This window comes from Hypomesus transpacificus, chromosome 17 (assembly GCF_021917145.1).
Source record: "Hypomesus transpacificus isolate Combined female chromosome 17, fHypTra1, whole genome shotgun sequence".
NCBI lineage: Eukaryota > Metazoa > Chordata > Actinopteri > Osmeriformes > Osmeridae > Hypomesus > Hypomesus transpacificus.
The window spans coordinates 16500039-16520842 of NC_061076.1; the positions used below are offsets into that span (position 1 = coordinate 16500039).

The 20804-nt window shown below is 48.1% G+C and overlaps 1 protein-coding gene across 1 annotated transcript in view; it reads right to left on the bottom strand.

The window, feature by feature from the left end:
* Window positions 1-9607: 9607 nt before the first annotated feature.
* Window positions 9608-20804, bottom strand: part of stx1b (syntaxin 1B) — a 32629-nt gene continuing 21432 nt past the window's right edge. The window contains exons 4-10 of the mRNA XM_047038509.1: window positions 18258-18332; window positions 15213-15286; window positions 13623-13731; window positions 12702-12775; window positions 11695-11832; window positions 10809-10919; window positions 9608-10447 (exon numbers count right to left, since the gene is read on the bottom strand). Coding sequence (XP_046894465.1) covers window positions 10367-10447; window positions 10809-10919; window positions 11695-11832; window positions 12702-12775; window positions 13623-13731; window positions 15213-15286; window positions 18258-18332 — 662 coding nt within the window. The 3' untranslated portion in view covers window positions 9608-10366. The remainder of the gene's footprint in view (window positions 10448-10808; window positions 10920-11694; window positions 11833-12701; window positions 12776-13622; window positions 13732-15212; window positions 15287-18257; window positions 18333-20804) is intronic.

Genomic DNA, 20804 nt, shown 5'->3' on the forward strand with positions numbered 1-20804 from the left:
CCCCAAGGTGGATGGAGGGTAGGTGGGTGGTCCCCAAGGTGGATGGAGGGTAGGTGGGTGGGAACGCTGATAGCAGGGGACCACCCTCCATTGTCCAATTGTAACTCTGCTTGGATATTTATGGTGAACAGTGGAGGGGTTGGGTAATGACGTTATTGTGATATAGAATTCTTCCAAGATGTGAGAGGCTCTGGTCTTCGGACTGCTGTGTAAGATTGTTAAATGCAGCATAAATATGAGATACACACCTTATTCTACAGGTGACGAGCAGCCTTGCTCTTAAACGGATAGTTCTGTAAATGTTCAAATATTCGGTAGTCTATCTTATATATATATATATATATGGAAAAGCAGGTCTCTAAACATACATCTGGCCCTTTTCAGCCAGAGATAGGAAGAGGTGGACAGGAAATGTGGGGATGGGATAGAGGGGAGGACATGCAGGAATGGCCCAAGCCAGAATCAAACCCTGGCCCCTGCGATAGGCCTTCGGCTCATCGTACAAGCTCGACCCATTGAGCCTCTGGGGTTTCCTGGCTTTGTATTAATATGTATTATGTACATGTCTATTTGGGCTACTAACCAACTGTAATTGGCTTGTTTAAGATTGTTGTTATTGTGATGGATTAGTAGACAAGTGGTTTTGTATTCTTAGAAGCACAGATGTGCCCTCATGGTCCCTCCAAAGCGAACAGCATACCAGCAACGTGGGTCTCTGAGAAATTTTTGGTTAGTAAACTGTCCGGTTACCGGATAAACTCTTATTGACAGCACATTTAAACACTTCCATATTTAGTTCTTTGAGGACACTTATTTTTGAAATTTTTCTAACTAGCTTGACCATTTACAAATTTACAAAGTGATATTGAAAGGTCAACATCCTGTAAATATTAAGCTGGTACTGCAGATTGTTTCATTTACTATAATTATCTAAATAGCGAATATATATATAATGTATTCATAACACTTCTAATAGGAAATAGAAAGCATATGTTTCTGTGATGCCTGGATTTTGGGTGCTGTCTTTCAAGTGTCCCTTTCCTGAAACGTTTGGCTAGATGTCCTGCAGAAGCCTCAGAGCAGGGTTCTAGGAGCAGGGTTCTCCAGCGCTGTTCCTACAGAGATAACCTCCCACAGGTTTTCACTCCAACCCTAATCTAGTACACCTGGTTCAAATAATCAGCTTCTTAACCCGTTAAATCGGGTTAGTTACAACTGGGTTTGGAGTAAAACCTCACAGGAAGGTAGCTCTCCAGAGACAGGATTGGAAACCCCTACCTTAGAGTCTACATTTTAGGCTTGCCTGTTCATTTGATGGGACAGAGACATCAGATATAGGAGGCTAACCGATGTAACACGCTACCATGGCTTGGAACTATCCAACCAAGTGCCTATGGGATTCATACGAAAGGTCAGTTGGTGATGTGTCACTGACACGGAGTCACGGATGAAGGACTCGGTGAAAACACTGTTTGCAGCGGCTGTAACACAGCGACTGTAACACAGCGACTGTAACACAGCGGCTGTAACACAGCGACTGTAACACAGCGACTGTAACACAGCGATTGTGACACAGCGGCTGTAACACAGCGATTGTGACACAGCGGCTGTAACACAGCGATTGTGACACAGCGACTGTAACACAGCGACTGTAACATAGGGGACTGTAACACAGCGACTGTAACACAGCGATTGTGACACAGCGACTGTAACACAGCGATTGTGACACAGCGACTGCAACACAGCGACTGCAACACAGAGACTGTAACACAGCGACTGTAACATAGGGGACTGTAACATGGGATCCCCTCACGGTTTTGGAGTGAGACCCCGCACCTCTCTTGAACAGTGTTGACGGGATGCGGATCGGGGAGAGAGAGAATGGGATCGGCACAAACATAGCTTCAGAGCAAACGGTGACTGTGTGTCTCTGGAGGCTGTGGGCCCCCTCGTGCCTACTGACGGACTCCAAGGGATCCAGAAGGTGGGAGAATATGGACAAACCTAGAGATGAGGACTCCTCTAACTGGGTTGAGTTGGCGGAGGAACATCCAGTGTTGTGCTTGGCCTTCCACTGCGGCCTACACTGCTTTCCCCACGTTCGGCTCCCAAGGACCACAGCCCAACTGCCACGGGACACCTGAGGATCTGGAGGACCGCATGTCCCAGCATGCTGTGCGGTTGACTGTAAAGAACCAGTCCGCCACCGTGACTGGGTTCTCATTCGCGAGCTTGGTGTCGGCATCGACTGTTCATGGGCGCTGTGGCTGACAGGGCGTCCCGATCACCAGACTAGCTGTTGCTGTGTTGTGTTGTGGGGACTGGAGTTCCCATATTAACCAGATAAGGAGCTGGGTGATAGGTTGGAGGTTCATTCTGGAGACTGTACAGACTGTTTCAAGAAGCATATAAAAAAAGGAAGTTTTAGAAAAGACAGTGAGATTCCTCTGCTTACGACAGACGGACGTTTTGAAATGTATTTAAAGTACAGTGCTTGTTCTCCTGGTAGGATGTGACATGATGAGGCTCACGCGGTTTCCTCCTTTATATGAATCTTGATCATAATAGACTCTTAGAACTATGCTCATAATGGAAGCGCTTTAGTATTAGTGATTACCGATTTAGTAGCTGTTGAAGAAACGAATTAGGGGAATATTGTTGGTGCGTTGTGTGTGAATTACAATCCTCCGCAGTTAAACATGTTTATTGTTAACCTTTTCTGTCTGGGTGGGTGGAGATAGACGGATGTAGGTGGTTGTTTTAGGTGGAGAAGCAGATGCCCCCATATATCCCTTACTTAATGGTCTTTTGAGTAACTTGCTAATGCATCCATACTCCTCCCAACTCAGTGCGTCTTGCTTGTTTTAATGTGCTCCACGGATCTCTTGAGTAAACTCCATGTGTATGTTCTGTTTTCCCCCAGTTATCAGTCGGGATCTGTGTAACGTTTTGATCCACTTCCTGTAACTTCACTTTTGTCTTTGTTTGCAAATAAACATGTTTCTACACACGATGCTTTGTATTTATAGCTGGTGCGTTCCTTCCAGACGACCTTAACACACCAGCATGTTAGAGCTACCTGAGTCCTTCTGAACTCTGATGAAGGTGGAAGACCAGGTTGATTGCAGGAGATTACTGTAGCAACCTGTTGGTGTGGATGACCTCAGTAACATGGTGATGTCACAGTGTTAAACATGTAATGTGTTAATAGTACAGTGGAATCACCTTCATCCAGAGAGAGAGAGAGCAGGAGAGAGAGAAGAGAGAAGGAGAGAGAGAGAAGAGAAAGAGAGGAGAGAGAGGGGAGAGCAGAGAGATGGAGGAGAGAGGAGAGAAGGAGAGGACAGAGAGAGGAGAGGGGAGAGCAGGAGAGAGAGAGAAGAGAGAGAGAAGGACAGGAGAGAAAGGAGAGAGGAGAGAAGGAGAAGAGAGAGAAGGACAGGAGAGAGAAGGAGAGAGAGAGGAGAGGAGAGAAAAGGAGGAGAAAAGCAGGAAAAGGGAGAGAGAGGAGGAGAGGAGCGAGAGAGGAGGCAACAGCAATAAAGACAAACCACAAAGAAATTACACTGAACAATCCTTTTCTTTATTCATTTTTTGTTATCATTTCAATATGTCTGTCGGGGTTTTTTTTGTTGTTTTTATTTTAAATTAAAATTTGACACACTTATAAAAGACAGCATCTGCATAGAGTTGTCATCTTAAAGATCCATGGAGAAAAGGGGAGAGAGCGAGAGGAGGGGAGAGGAGATGGGGAGGGGAAATACTGGCACATCACACTAACTAAACAGAACAGCAAACAGCAGTACGAGAGAGGGAGAGAGAGGGACAGATAGTTTTTTACATTACGGTACGCACACATACACACACACAAAAAAAACGGGACACAAGTTGCATTTCCAGTCAAAGTTGTAGTTAAACGAACGATCCTACTGTCCCCTTTTTTATTTTTAATCTCTCTCTCTCTGTCCTTTTTTCACTCAGACAACCCCCTCTAGCTGATAAACGTAACAAGATGGAGGCCGTTTTCCCCTGGCTGTGTCGCTATCCCTGTCACAGTCACTAACTTCTATATTCATCACTTTGACTGTGGCTAGAATCTGCCACCGTTAGCGAGTGGTGGTTGAGGTCTGATATGATATCGTCTCACTTCTGCATTTTAAAGAAAGCCCTTTTTCTTTGTATTGCACATATAGGTGGGTTTCCTCTAATCAGCCACAGCCTAGCCTTGGAGGATGGTAACACAATACAGAAGGTCTGTCATCTAATGTTTGGGACGATCCTTTCCCGGTTAAAGAGAAGGTAGTTAACAAAATAAATGTTGTCTTTTGACCACAGACATTATCCAACTCCCCTGCTCCCACATGGAGACTACGACACCTGGTAAGATGTTAATACTTACTAATCGAGGTACACTTGAACTGTCATGAGAACTAAGTAAAGACAAGCATACTTAGGAGAGGTGAACAATCCTATATCAGCCCCTAATTCCCTTTAATCACCTTGATTAGATCCGAATAGATAAACAGGCAATCATAGGCATTCCTCCCCTATGCCTTCTGTTAATCTATAGGTGGAGTAACTGCCGTGTTGCTTGTTCATGATCCGTCTATTCGCATCTACTGGAGAGGCTGGAAGCTTGGAGACCAAGGGCAAAGAGGCTGAGTCTAAACTGACGAAACGTCCAATCGATGGAGTCTACGCCCCACACTGGGATGGTAAGAGTCCCACCCTTAAGGACGGGGCTGGTTTGTGACTAAAGATGGTCTACCGTGTGGAAACAGAGAGGAGGGTTGTTCCAGGTCTGGTCTGGGGCTGTCCAATATGTGGAGACACAGAGAGAGAGCTAGTGTTCAGGGTCGGGCCTTTGCGCGGCACACTGACGGAGGCGAACGAGAAGGAGCGGTTAGTGGTTAGCGGTTAACGGGTACTGTGTCTGTCTAGAGATGGAGGGAAGCACTTTTCATCAGAGGAAACTCTGAACCGAATAAAACTGGTGTAGAAGGTTTAGACTGGCACACAGTTGGTCACGCAATCCTAGTCTGTCTACTGTCCAAACACTCCATATAACATGTATGAACTGAAAGGATATGGATGGACAGAACATCAGTCTGAAAGGGGGACATGGGGGAAAAGGACAGAGATCGAACCACTTCACAACTTTGACAGGAACAAGTATCTCAGTAGATTTATACATGGACATGCAAGTCATTTTTTCTCTCTTTGAAGTATTTACAATAATTACATGACACAAAGATCCAGTTCAGTTTGACAAAATTGCGAGCATTCGATATTCAATATTACTACTATTATTATGTTAACATAACTTCATTATTTCATTAAATCATCGCTATTATAATGACTCCCGTTCTGAATGTTTGATTCTGTCTCCCCTCAGGTTGCAAGGTTACTTGTCATTATAATAATATATTTGTTATCTATTCACTTTTAATTCATCTTAATATTGTAACCGACTAGATGAAGGTCACCTCTGAATTCTCTCTTCACCGCACCTGTCCTCCCCCACCCAGCCCCCCGCCCCATTAGAACACTGATAAAAGCAATACTGTGGTGAAACTAGGGAAGGATGCATCCAAATGCTAACATGAAGCAAAATAAAAATATAATGTTTGATTGTGGCTATTGACAGCGGCACTATTATGAGCCACACAAACAAGCCTCTTCAAAGAGGGTCTGGCATGTTGTGGTTGTTATTGTAATAATTTTTTCATCGAAGGTAAACCTCTTCTGTGAGAACAGTTTGAAGATTGACGTGAGAAGGTCACACTGAAGACAGATCTACTGCTATCCAAGACACAGCCATCAGAAAACGGTCTGAAATCTTCTATTCATACCAAAGCAGGCGTTGGGACACCTGCCTGGTCGATATCAACACTATCATCAGAAAAGTTGCGGAGTGCAGTCATAGACAGCTACTGGGGTGACATCAGTTCCCAGTCATGTTCAAACTCTCTCCAGAAGACGTTAATCCATCTGACCAGGCTGTCCAGCCCTTCTACCCCCAGCCCTACTACCCCCAGCCCTTCTACCCCAGTCCTTTTACCTCAAGCAGAGCAACTGAGTGTCGAATCGGTCGCCAGTAAGCGGGAACTACAGGGTGCATCCACTTCTACGTTTTAATCGCATCGTTAAACCAGTTGACATGGCAATAAAAATATACACATGAAAATGTATAACAAATAAATAAAATAAATTATAATGGCTTCATAGGACGCAATTCTCTTTTCACTATTCCTACCACAAACTAAAACTACTTCCTAGATAGAGATGACTTTAAAAAGGACAACATGTAAAGTCTATTCAATAAGTACTATTGGTTGACAGACCGACATGCATTAGGATGGGTGGGGGGCAGAGACTTTGATAACATAATAACTTTGATACAATTAAAGTACTGTGATACCATTTCATCAGGAGCATTTTCTGTAAACTTGCCTCCCTTTGTGCTCTGGGCTGACTATGTGAACACACAGGGCAAAATGCTTTGGTTTGAATTTAATTCAACAAGTATAAATAAGTATTCTTCTTTTGTTCTGGTAAATCGACATCGAACTGAAACCCAATGGCTATGACCCATGGACCTGCCGTCACGAAACAGCCCTCAGCTTCGCCGTGTGTTTGGAGTGTGAAACCACACGCACACACACACACACCCCCGCGTCAGCTGCAGGCGTGCACACCCACGCACACACACCTACTGTACACAGACAAACGCTCATGCTCACAAACACACGGTACGTACGCACCAATCTTTACCAGGGCGGGAGGGGCATGCGCACAGAGGGGCCTCGGAGCTCACAAGTTGCAGTCGCGGCTTAAAGACGATAAGAACGTTTCCTCACAAGGACAGGCGCACGTCAACCATAGAAGCACAACAAGCAGAGTGGTGGATGATTCGGGAGAAGAGGGGTGGGGGGGGGGGGGGGGGCTTTGGAATGTCCGAAAATGACTAGCGGGGGTCTGGAGCGTGGGTAGAGGGGTAGGAGGGAGGAGGGACGAGCTGCACCAAACCTAAACAGCACCCAGAGCTCACCAGGGGGTTACCGGACACTCTCACAAGAAATGGACCCTCTGGATGAACCACGCTAACTACGGTATCTGTGAAGAGACATCATGAACGGCAACTACCTATATAACCCCTTGACCCCTACACAGGAAAGAGAAATAACCCATCGATAAATAAAACGGTGACGGTGATAAGACAGTGTTTTCTTCAGAGTGTAAAGTGCACACATGATCGAGAGCTGAAATCACCATGCAAACTCACAAAGCCGAAAGTTGCATGCCTTTCAGAATAAGGGCTCCCTTGCCATGTTCCTTTTAAAAGAACGAACAAAAAAACGACAACGACATCAATATAACCCCATTATAACTGTACATGTAAGTGGTTGGACACACTAAATACACCAAAGCTTTTCAATAAACATGCTGGCCAGTGCTGGAATGACTTGAGAGACCACAGCCTCCTGCCCTCTGTGGGTACTGTGTGGGTGATATCTGTGAAGCTAGCACTGTTTCTCCTCCGCCTGCAGCCCTACTCCCTGACCATCTCCCCCTGCACCGGTACAACCACAGGGGCCTCGGCTAAAGAGGGTAATCGGGAGCGTAGAATGGGATTGACGGATGGATATATATATTGGGTCTTGTGTTTCTGGTAGAAAACAGTGACATGGGTTAGTCCTGACGAGTCTTAGACAAAAGAGAAGCCCCTCGTCTGTTGCGGTTGCTTAACGGGCTCGATAGAAAGCAACAATAACGTCCGTCTGGTCAGAACAAGCAGGGTTTGACGTCTCAGTTTCACAATTAGCCAGCTCCCCCCCACCCCCGGCCCGATTTATTGCCAATATTTTCATCAGTTACCTTCGTTTTAGAGCCAAAGTGAAAAGGTTTGGACCTCTTTGTCCAAATCAGATCATGTTACTCAGAATGGATGACGTTTTTCTCGGTACAGACTTGTTCCTAGCTTGTTGTTATTTTTCTTGGCGAGGAGTGATTCTGTTATAATGCTGAGGATTTGTCTTCATTAACTTAATGCGTTTCACTAACTACATGAATCTGCCTTTGGTTTTTAACTGAACGACGTCAACTTTTGGCAAAAGCAAATCTCATAAACTTGTGATACAGTGACTAATTGTAAAACTGATAGCTGGTACTTCACTTTGATTCTACAATATACATCTACATACTACATACTGTTGTCCTTACAATTATTTTGCATACAGGCAAAGGATAATCTACAAGAAAACACACATGATCTTGCTGTGGCTAGCATAGTCTGTCTGAGTTTTAGAAATGAACAAATAATCCCATACACTGAAATCCCATAAAGTTCCTTTAAATAGAAGCTAACAGGAAACAATAATTAGGTAACTTTCTTTAGGTTAGATTGTCTAATCAAACCAAATAAATATGCCAGCAATACAGTTATTGCTTCAAAGTCTACTGAGTGCAAGGTAGATATGGATTAGTGTGTGGGCTTCAGACAGACAGAACTGCTTCTCTGTACAAGACTCACCAAAGCTCTCCTGTACGGTGGCCCAGAAGAGTCAGAAAACCTCAGCTCACCGTGCCTGAGACCACCCACAGCTAGGAAGGGTGGAGGAGGACGAGGAGGATGAGGAGGAGGAGGAGGAGGGGGGGGTGCTTTCTGAACTCTCTATTCCCCTCGCTCACGATTACATCTGTTGCTTTTACAGCGCTGGCATCAACAGAAGCATGGAGGCCTCGGTATCATGTTGCCGTGTTCTACTACATGTTCGAGTCTACAGCAGGACGACACACGCGTCACGTGCGTTCTTGGCATGATGTCATTAAATGTGCAATCACAGAGCACAGCTCTTACACTCAAACCGAGCAATCCTCAGCAGGCTACACATCTGGAGATTACCACCCACTTTCAGGAAATCAGGATGACCTAAATACTGATAATACACAATGATGACAATTAATGTTGTACGAATGATCTGTATATCTGTGTGGAAATGGATTATACCTGCACTGTTGGAAAACCACACCACCCCAGATTGGCATCGCTGTTCTACTCACAGATCCCACCAGGATTGTTGAATCTTATTTTTACATGACAGGAAAGCAACAGCAAAATGCAAACTGCATCCATAAAGTAAATATGAGGCCAGACTAGCAGTCACGGACAGTTCACACACGAACACAACCACAGGAGAACGAACCACTTCCAAATAAAGACATGAGACTCTACAACCAGGGCTAGCCAGCAGGTCCAATTTTGAGATCACATCGTTATTCTTTTTTTTTTGTTTGTTTTCATTTCTTCTTCACTTTTTAATGTTCTTCATTTTAGAAACATCTGAAGTACAGGCGGGACAGCTAACCTCTCTCTCTCTCTCTTTCTCTCTCCCTCTCCCTCTCTCTCTCTCTCTCTCTCTCTCTCTCTCTCTTTCCCTCTCCCTCTCCCTCTCTGAACTCCATCTTGCCGATCCAGTTAATCACACTATCACACCGTCCATGTTGGCCACCCTGGGGAGAAGTCCAGCTGGTCGACTTCCCTTGTCCAAACTGCATAGTTCGACCATGGATCTCCCCCCAGTCCCTTCAGCCTAACCCCAAACCCCCACCCCTAGCCTGTGCGTCTGAATTAGGTTTGGACCAATCAGTGGACCAATCAGAATAAGCCGATGGACAAGTGGGTCCCCTATCCAATCACAGGACCCTCCCTTCAAACAGTTCCATGGGTGTGGGTTGTTTTCTTTTGTTCATATTGTTTGAAATCAAGACACATGCAAATTAATGCCTATCCTCAAGTCGACTCATTTGACAGGTTGATTCGAGTGTTGCAACTACAAGAGCTGCCTTGAGATACTGTTAAACCAAAAACCCAAGTCAGTCTCCCGATGAAAGGTGATTGTTGTACCTAAGAAATAAGCTTCACCCATGTACCCTACTCCCTTCTACAGTTTTTGTGCATTTTGCTCTAAAACTAGCTTTGCTGGAACACACACAATTTAGCAGTCATCCGCACTGTCCAGGAGACCCCTCAAAAAGAAAGAAACGTCAAAAAAATAAGAAAAAAGAAAAGTATTTTCACATCATAATTCTTTACAGGTAGCTAACCCATGTGCTGCTTCCTATGTTCAATACATTTACATGTACATTGTAAATATTAGGTTTATTTTGTACCCTCTTTTTGTATACGTTATGTATTTTAGTCAGCTATAATGTAATGTTGGTTTTGTTCTTTTTTTTTTTGTCTTTGTGTTTTCAACCCCACCCGCCCCTATGACGTTATCATTAATCTCGTGTTACATCGTTTTCTCTCTGTGTTGTTTTTCTCTCTGCTGGCTGTCGGTCGTTGTCGTGGCGATGGCGTGTTCTAGAAGCCGAGCGTCCCTCCGATGGTGGAGGCCAGGACCACCCCCAAGATCACACAGCAGATGATGATCATGATCTTCTTCTGCAGGGGGGGGAGGGGGGGAGGAAAGGTGTTAGACTGTGTGTGTGTGTGTGTGTTTGGGGGGGATTGGGGTGGTTGAGTGTGTGTGTGAGATCGTGTGTGTGGGGGAGGGTGTGTCTATATGCGTGTGTGTGAGAGAAAGAGAGAGTGTGTGTGAGTGTATATGTGTGTGTGTGTGTGTGCGTGTATGTATTCGTGAGCGTTTGAGTGTGTGTCTGTACGTACTGCATGTGTGTGTATTTGGGCCTGTGCGTGCCCGTGCGTGCGTGCGTGTGTGCGTATGCGTGTGTGTAGGTGCATGCATGTGTGTAGGTGCGTGTGTGTGCCCGTAAGCGTGTGCGTGTGTATGTGCGTGCGTTACCTTGCGAGCCTGGCTCTGGTATTTGACAGCCTTCTTGGTGTCAGACACAGCCCGCTCCACATAGTCCACTGAGTGCTCCACATTGTACTCGATTCTGTCAATCATCTCTCCCTGTGAGCAACACACAGAGTCAGCATCATCCCTCGACATGGGACAGGCAGCCCGACACACCACTGCTGACCACAGCTTTTTACCTCCCTCACTCCCAATCCGAGGGATTCAATCATGTGTTATTACTTATGGTATTGACCTGACTGTCTAGCTGACTACACTTCATTTCTCTTGCCATTCATCAGGATGGATGTGCGGACATAGTAAGGAAATGGACACAAAACAGCCATGTTGGTGTTTGGGAGACAAACATGGCTGTTTTGTGTCATTTGTTCATGCTTTATTGGACAGTTTTAAGTGAAGTTTGACAGGATATGCAGGGAGAGAGAGAGACAGAGAGACAGACATTCAAACCCAGGCCCAGGCCTCAGCCTACATGGTTCACTTGTCCGGGGAGATACTGGGGCGGCCCAACAAGCAATATATATTTTTTCTTGGAAGTTATTTTGTGTGACTAAAAATACTATTATATTCAGAAAGTTTAGGGTTAGGGTTGGGTAGGGTAGGGTTAAGGTTAGGGTAGAGTTAGGGAAATGATGTAGCTGTTTGGTTTTCTGTCCCAATCTAACCTTAGAACCAAGCCCCTGGTCACTGCAGCCTCCTTCTGACTTGTTAATTCCAGCTCCTCACTGTGATCTTACACATGGATCACCAGCCTGCACTTCCTGTGTTCTGGCAGAGTGAGCATGTAGCTGGCCCCTGGGCAGGGGGTTTCCAGAGGGATGGAGAGGGAGGGAGGGAGGGAGGGCAGTGGGCGGGGCTGACCGCCTCTCACCTGGCTCTCCACCAGCATGGCCATGTCTACAAACATGTCGTGCAGCTCCCGGATGCTGTTCTCCAGCTTGATGATCTCAGTGTGTCGTGTCTCGATCTCGTTCAGGGCCTGCTTGGTCATCTGGGAATCCATCTTGATCTGAAGGGCCAGGAGAAAGGGAGAGAGAGAGGGGGGGAGGGAGGGAGGGAGGGAGGGAGAGGGAGAGGGAGAGGGAGAGGGAGAGGGAGAGAGAGAGAGAGAGAGAGAGAGAGAGAGAGAGAGGGGAGAGAGGGAGAGAGAGAGAGAGAGAGAGAGAGAGAGAGAGAGGAGAGAGAGAGAGAGAGAGAGAGAGAGAGAGAGAGAGAGAGAGAGAGAGAGAGAGAGAGAGGAAAACGAGTGCAATCAGAAGTGAGGGGGTGGCTGAGAGTGCACTGAGCTGAATCTATTTCCTCAGTGGCAGTCGATTATAACGTCTGTAAAAATAGCAATCGACATGTATTAACCTCGATGAAAATCACCACACGGACTCAAAAAGACGAAAGCTGCATGTCTTTGAGAAAAAGGGCTCTCGAAATGTCCCATTCATAGGCACTGCTACTATATATTTATATTATTTAATATTCCTATTCATATTGTATATTCCCCATTCCTACACTCCTACTAGTTTTTCTTTGCTTCCATGCCTCAGTTATTTTGCTTGTACTTTGTATATATTATTTATTTGGATTTGATTTGACGCTGCTGTGTAGATGTTGCTTGCCAGGCAACAGTGATGTCACTGTCCTGCTGTTTGAAGTAGGTGACAAATAATCCACTTTGGCTTTACACATATTCCTTAAAAAAACGACATTCAACCTTTTCAAATAACACGCCAGCCGTGCCAGTCTAGCACCGTTCAAGGGCACAGATGCAACAACAGAACTCTTGTCTATGCAGCTAGCTAGCCTGGCGGTTGTGTTCTTCTGTGTGCATGCCCTACGGCAGGGCCTCAGCCAATCAGAGCAGGGTTCAGGTGAGGCGGCTCTTACATCATCAGTGAAGATGGCGAGCTTGCCACTTTCCAGCATGTCCTCCAGCTCCTCATTGGTGGTCGTTCTGCCAGCTGCAGGAGTGCACACACACACACACACACACGAAGAAACACTGAAACAATGAAATGTCCACAACTTTCCTCATTGTTCTGCCTGATGTGCTTTTAAAGGTTTAATTATTTAAATCAACACCCTCATTTTAGCACCACTCAGAAGAACGAGGGCACGTTTAAATAAACCGTTTGTTTCGAAACATTTCGTTATTTTGACGCTCTTATCCAGAACAACAGTGTCCATGTTGAAAACGGTGTGTGTTGTGCGTGTGAGGGGGCAGTATTTCAGAAATGAAAGACTAAAATAATCACTGTCTCCTATCAAGGTCAGTGTTACTGAGCCTGAAAATAACTGCACGTCTGCAGAAACCGAACAACACTGTTTCCAGTGTACAGTATCAGTGTACACTAGTTTTATCATGCTAATCTAGTCCTTTTGTTACTCTGTGTTTGGACGGTGTGTGTTTGTGTGGTGGTAAAGTGTGTGTGTGTGTTGGTAGGGTGTGTGTGTTAATGGGTGTGCTTAAGTTGGTAGGGTGTGTGTGTGCATTGGTAGGGTGTGTGCATGTGTTGCTGGGTTTGTGTGCGTGTGTTGGTAGGGTGTGTGCATGTGTTGCTGGGTTTGTGTGCGTGTGTTGGTAGGGTGTGTGCATGTGTTGCTGGGTTTGTGTGCGTGTGTTGGTAGGGTGTGTGCATGTGTTGCTGGGTTTGTGTGCGTGTGTTGCTGGGTTTGTGTGCGTGTGTTGGTAGGGTGTGTGCGTGTGTTGGTAGGGTGTGTGCATGTGTTGCTGGGTTTGTGTGCGTGTGTTGGTAGGGTGTGTGCGTGTGTGTAAGGACAGGGAGTGTTACTGGGCGTGTCACTTACTGATCTCCAGCTGCCTCTGGATACGGTCCTTGCAGCGGTCTCTGTACTTGGACTGCGTGGTGTTGTACTCAGTCATCACCTCCACAAACTTACGTGACAGCGTAGAGTGCTACGGCACACACACACACACACAGAGAGAGAGAGAAGGGAGGTAAATACACACACAGATCCACACAACATGCCTGGAGAGGCAGGTTTGCTGACACGGTCTAAAAGCGTCGTTCCGTAGAACAGATCGGTGGCAGATGAGATCAATGACGGTTTGGACGAGACAGACAGCAGCACACGGTCACTCCTCCGCTCCGCAAACTCGACTTTCATCCCCACCATGGCTGCTGCGTCGGGGATTGTGCTGATTCTGCAAAGACGTTGCCCGTCGCAGAGCGCTCTGCAGCCACCAGAGGGAGGGAGTGAGCGCCACGGATTACTGACGGAAAGAACCCAGGGGTCAAAGCAAGGATGGCTCTATCACTGCTCTGGAGGACCAGATCACAGCCAGGTCTGGTATCCTGCCTGCCAGCTCACCCCCCACCAGGGGCTGTGGAGAGGCAGCCGCCCTGCCGACCGGAGGTCCAGGAACGACGGCAGATCTGGGGACTGAGGTGGGCGTGGCTCGCGTGTGAGCGGAGGGAGGGGGAGCAGGAGGGGGGGGGGGGGAGGGAAGGAGAGGTGAGGACTGACTGACAGGACCAGACACCAGACACTACTCCGTCTACACAACTCTAAGATGAACTTGTTTATTCACTAAAGAAACCACGTTCACTCTCAGCAACACGAACGTTGGGAAAAAGGGAAAATAACCGAACAGGAACAGCAAATGAGCTGACTGTCTTTAGGAAGCAGTGGGCTGGCTTTTCAGTGACAGCCAGACAGAGGAACAGACTGGAGGGAAGAGGGCTGGGCGGAGGAGGGGGGGAGTGACGAGCTGTGATTCAGAGGATCAGGTGGTGGGACGTAAACACGGAGAGACATCCTGCAGTCAGACAGGATGTCCTCTGGTCACCTCTGCATCACATCTGTCCCTCCGCGCTAGAGAAACGCCTCCCAATGACAAATTAACTCCTGCTGGGACTGAGAGAAAGATTTGAAATGTACGTGTTCGTGCTCTTGAATGATTGATGGCACAGGCCGTGTGCGTTGCGAAATGAAATATTTCATATCGCTTTCAATAGGTGCAGCATAAAATGTCTAATGGAAATGAACTCCAATGAGGTTTTCATTCACGTTTTTTATTCAATCTCGAGAAAGCTTTGTGAAAACTCCCCGCACCAAGTTCCTCTGAGGCCATCTAGACTGTCTGAGACATCTGGGTGGGGGGGGGGGGCAGGGGGGGGGGGGCAGGGGGGGGCGGGGGTGTTCAGGGGGAGGGGGGTGCTCTCCTGCTACCTGACTCATCTTATCTGATGTCCGTTGTTCTGTGGTATGGAACCTAAATGTATGTCAATGCTGCAGGTTCTGGAAGGTGTGCTGGGGTGGTGGGCGGGGCTCGTGTGTGGTGGGCGGGGCTTGTGTGCGGTGGGCGGAGCTCAAGTGTGGTGGGCGGGGCTCAGATGTGGTGGGCAGGGCTCGTGTGTTGTGGGCGGGGCTCACCTGTGTCTTGCGGATCCGCAGGTCTGCAGATGATCTATTCAGCCCCTCCTCCTGCTCGATGCTCTGCTCGATTGCTGCATGGGGGGAAACACAGCAGACGCAGTCAGGACAACAGAGGTGACCGAGCCTGCTGCAGCACAGAGACCAGGCTGTCCTTTGCACAGTGACCGAGCCTGCTGCAGCACAGAGACCAGGCTGTCCTCTGCACAGTGACCGAACCTGCAGCACAGAGACCAGGCTGTCCTTTGCACAGTGACCGAGCCTGCTGCAGCACAGAGACCAGGCTGTCCTCTGCACAGTGACCGAACCTGCTGCAGCACAGACACCAGGCTGTCCTCTGCACAGTGACCGAACCTGCAGCACAGAGACCAGGTTGTCCTCTGCACAGTGACCGAACCTGCAGCACAGAGACCAGGCTGTCCTCTGCACAGTGACCGAACCTGCAGCACAGAGACCAGGCTGTCCTCTGCACAGTGACCGAACCTGCAGCACAGAGACCAGGTTGTCCTCTGCACAGTGACCGAACCTGCAGCACAGAGACCAGGCTGTCCTCTGCACAGTGACCGAACCTGCAGCACAGAGACCAGGCTGTCCTCTGCACAGTGACCGAACCTGCAGCACAGAGACCAGGTTGTCCTCTGCACAGTGACCGAACCTGCAGCACAGAGACCAGGCTGTCCTCTGCACAGTGACCGAACCTGCAGCACAGAGACCTTCCTCTGCACAGTCTCACCCAACCTGGTGCTCCTCCTTAGTTTCCTGGCTTGGAGGGAGCCGTCAACACAACCACAGACCCCTTCACGTATCACAACAAAGAGAGCTGCCGCCTAGTGTCTCAGTGTCAGGGAGTCAGGTGGCTGAGCGGTTAGGGAGTCGGGCTGAATTGTTTTTGCTTTGTTTAGTATTTTCCTTTAATTTATGTCTCAAAGGATTTTTGCTCGACTTTTTTCAAATGATTATTTGCGCCTGATACATTTGCACAGTACTGTAGACGAGTTATACTGTACAGGACTGTGTACTGTACACACAATCCAGTATGTCTGTGTCCCTTCTCTCACATGTATATGAGTTGTACAGTAGGGTACACACAGCACAGTGTGTCTACGCGTGTCTCCCATCTATCTCCAGACCGTCCCCGAGGGCCCGCTCCCTCCTCTGGCTCTGGGCCCAGACTCTCTCTCTCCTCCTGATGATTCAGCTGATCACAGCACCAGGGAGGGGGGGCTCCCTGGCGTGGTCTCTGAAACACGACTTCACCTCTCTCTCAGCGGACGTCGATACTCATCCAGCCCTGTAGGAGGGCAGTGATCAGGTCTGAGTGGTGGCAGTCAGGTGACTGAGCGGTTAGGGAATCGGTTTGGTAATCTGAAGGTTGCCAGTTCGATTCCCGGCCGTGCCAAATGACGTTGTGTCCTTGGGCACTTCACCCTACTTGCCTCGGGGAGAATGTCCCTGTACTTACTGTAAGTCGCTCTGGATAAGAGCGTCTGCTAAATGACTAAATGTACGAATGTAATTGACTGCTGGAAGACCCTGTCTGGGCGTGCGGTGGAGGGGGAAGGAAGAAACCAAATGACTGATGCGTTGACGAGGACAGGGTTGTGTTCTCCTTTACGATTCACATAACCATTATAGGAAGGAAAAGGAAATGTTGCGCTTATAAGCCACGATACGTAGCCTGCGAGGAAGACATGCGCGGTCGACGTTTTTTTTTAAACGCCAGCCGACTCCGTCCAGACGCCATTTTGTCTGTGCTCAGTTTGGGCTGTGTTGGCTGAGTTTTACTATGAGACGTGAGGGATAGCAGCACCATATTGTTGGATTTAGAGGTGTAAACTGATATGTGACCTGACATGCTGAGAGAGAGGGGGGGGGCTGGGGTGGAGCGGGGGAGGGGGGGGCTGAGGGCTAGTGTCACAGCTGGGCGATATCAGTGACGTGGCGCCACTCGGGCTTGTTTTTCACAGCACGACCCTAACCCTGGGGCGAGTCGCAACTGACCACCTCGTCCAACAGCAGAAAACCCGGACGTCCCTCCTGCGGTCACATTTAAAGCGGACAGACACCCCAGAGACGGGAGCTTCCCTCTTAGAGAGACAGGCAGACGTGGGCGAGGATCGACGGACTCAAGGGGTCACTACTGCGCGTCTGAGAGTCCGTTTCATCTGTTCTCCTCCGACCCACGCAAACCCCTCCGTTGTGTGCCATGAATCTCCAATGAGAGAGGAAGTTCCTCAGATCAGGAGGATTCCGGTCCAGTGCCAGAGGAAGGACTGTTAGGGACGAGGAATTTCTGCAGAGCCCGAGTTCTGCGACGAGGAGAGGCCATGACAAGCAGCTGGGTGTTTGTAGAGGACAATCACACATGGACCTGGTGGGGATTCCAATTATAGCCATATCGCTACCATCGCAGCTATTCTCAGACAGCGCTACCAGAACCGCTGTGTGTAAGTGTGTGTCTGTGCGTTTGTGTCTGTGTGTGTCGGTGAGTCTCTGTGTGTGTGTCTGTGTGTGTCTCTGTGTGTGTGTCTGTGTGTGTCTCTGTGTGTGTGCAGTGAGCATGTGCAGTAGAATTCTGCGTGGAACCCCTGTATAGATAAACCCTGGGCTCTACATTAAAGCAGCTATGTCCTTGAACGCACACAGCTTGAATGACTGGCTCGATGGTGCTACAGTTCAGCTGTTCCCCTCTGGCTCGCAGCCCTCATTCTCCTCTCATTAAAACTAAAACCCTGAGATAGCGAGGCGCTGACCTCGCTTGACTCCACTACTGCCTTAGATCTGGAACTGGTCAGGGGTTCTTTAAACACGGAGTGGATTTTTAAATCGTCGTCCGTGATCTCGGCGATGGAAATCACGAGGAGTCCTGGGTGACGGAGGGATGAAGACGGCCTCTGATTTAGTACGCGGTTGACGCCGTCCGCCGTTTTGCTTTGTTTGGTTTCTGTCAAGTCAGCCATCAAGAAACCTGAGTCGCGCAGGACCTCCCTGGTTCCCACGGGGCGTGTCCTACACCCTGCAGAGTCGCTCCACCTTCATATTTACCTTTTAATTTTGAGCGGACTTTATTGGCTGTCTTCTTGATGTCAGCTGTGAGGTCCTCCAGTTCCTGCTTGGTTTCTGCGGAACGGAAAGAGAGGGGAGAACAGGATGAGACGCCGAATGGAAACCCCATCTGGGGAGATGTGTGGGACTGGGAGTGAGTCAGAAGGAAGCACTGAGAAGGCTTGTGTAATGCATGTGTGGAGAGAGGTGTGTCATCGCTTCACCGTGCATCCATGCATGGAAGTGTGTACATATCTGTGTTTGTGTGTGTGTGTGTGGTGGATGTGTATGTCTGTGCGTGCGTGCGTGGTTCAGCTGCAGTGCTTGTACTGATTTATGACCGCTGCAGTGCCATTCAGTCAGTGAGACAGCTCAGCCCTTTCTTTCTTTCTCTCTCTCTCTCTCTCTCTCTCTCTCTCTCTCTCTCTCTCTCTCTCTCTCTCTCTCTCTCTCTCTCCCCCTCCCACACACTCACTCAATCTTTTTCTTCATCCTCCTCTCCATCCTTCGCCCCCTTATTCCCTCTATCACTCCTCCCTCCCTGCCTCCTCTCCCTCCCTCCTCTTCGAGCCCCCCATGGTTCTATCTAGTTCATCTAGTGTCTGTGTTGCAGACCACTGACAACATTTACCAGACAACATGTAGCTAGCTAGTAACACAAAACCATAAGCATAATCGGTTAACGACCAATTAAATGCGTCCACCTGTTGTCATATCTGTCTAATGAGTTTATCACTTGATTTTTCTCCATGTTGTAACTTGGCAGGATGACCGTTTGGTAAAGAAAATGTGTTTTCATAGATGAGCAGAAGTTTGGTCTGATCTACAGATTGAGGGTGTTGGTGCCTCTAAAGAGAGGATCAGCAGCTGCTTGGCTGGGAGCAACCGACATCCAGGACTCAAGGGACCAACTGCCAGAAACAGTCCACGTTTACGTAACGTTTCCTGGCAAAGGTTTACCAACAGTCCCAATTAATAGTCTTGGTGAATTGTATATAAGATGATATAAAAAGGATGGTCGATTCAATTTTTCAAATTCTTACCTCGTCATTTAGTGTTGTTATTGTTGATAAGTATAGCAGCTCATGTAGGTTATGATTAGGATAGGTGGACAGAGATATGTATACGTAGGTTAGGTCTAGGATAGGTGGACAGAGATATTCAAGAGGAACAGGACCCAACAAGTCCAATGGCCTGTACGTCTGTACTTGTTACAAATGGCTCAACTTGAACGAATCAAAACACACCTACGACAGACACTTGAGAAATGACACGCACACAGAAACAAACATATCATCATCTTCTAATTTTATCCACACATTAGGATATTAAATTACAGACATCACAGTTGAGTACTGAATCAGCAGTGAAGCCTTTTTCATTTGGGTACATGTGATGGGTGTATATCTAGAGCCAATTAGTGCTAATCAACATGTAATTACGAGGCTAATTCAGTATAATTCCTAGCTAGCTGTTATTAACAAACAGACCAGACAGTATTGAGTTGTGTCTGGTATTTAACAGGTTAACAGCGTTATGTGTGTCCTGTTTTAACAGGAAGTGTCACTGCGAGGATGTTAAAGGTGTCCTGTTTGAACAGGAAGTCTCACCGTGAGGATGTTAAAAGCATCCTGTGCCAACATCGGGCTTTTGCATTGTGTCTGTCCATCGATTCTCCCAAAACAAGACGTGTCCTATGTCACTGAACTGACAACTCATATTTGCACACAGCAACACCTCCACACGGGTCAATACTGCTGTCTAGGAGCGGCACCTGCAGCTAGATCTCTCCACACTCCTGCCGTGACTACACACACACTCAGGGGCGTCGCAGAGCTGTTTGGGCCCCTCCCCTTTTTGGTTATGTCTGTTTTTTAATTCACATATTTTAATTCAAAGCTTTTGGAGGGCCCGTCCCCCCACTGGGGCCCTGGGTAGCCAGCGCCCCTTTAACACGCCTGCTCACTGGGGCCCTGGGTAGCCAGCGCCCCTTTAACACGCCTGCTCACTGGGGCCCTAGGTAGCCAGCGCCCCTTTAACACGCCTGCTCACTGGGGCCCTGGGTAGCCAGCGCCCCTTTAACACGCCTGCTCACTGGGGCCCTGGGTAGCCAGCGCCCCTTTAACACGCCTGCTCACTGGGGCCCTGGGTAGCCAGCGCCCCTTTAACACGCCTGCTCACTGGGGCCCTGGGTAGCCAGCGCCCCTTTAACACGCCTGCTCACTGGGGCCCTGGGTAGCCAGCGCCCCTTTAACACGCCTGCTCACTGGGGCCCTGGGTAGCCAGCGCCCCTTTAACACGCCTCACTTCTCTCTACTGGAGTTCTCCAGGCTTGGTTTATAGATTTGGGCTTTTTGAGACTAATACCTCCTCACTCGGGTAGCTAGGTAAACAATCATACGTCAGATAAACCTACAAAGAACTTCAACAGTAGATCTGGGCTGCGGCCCCGTAAGAAGTCTTCTGAGCCAGGGGTGTATTGATCGAGTTCAGCTGTTGAAGTTGGGGTTGTTCCTTCCGGACTAATGTGAGGATTGATTTCTGTAT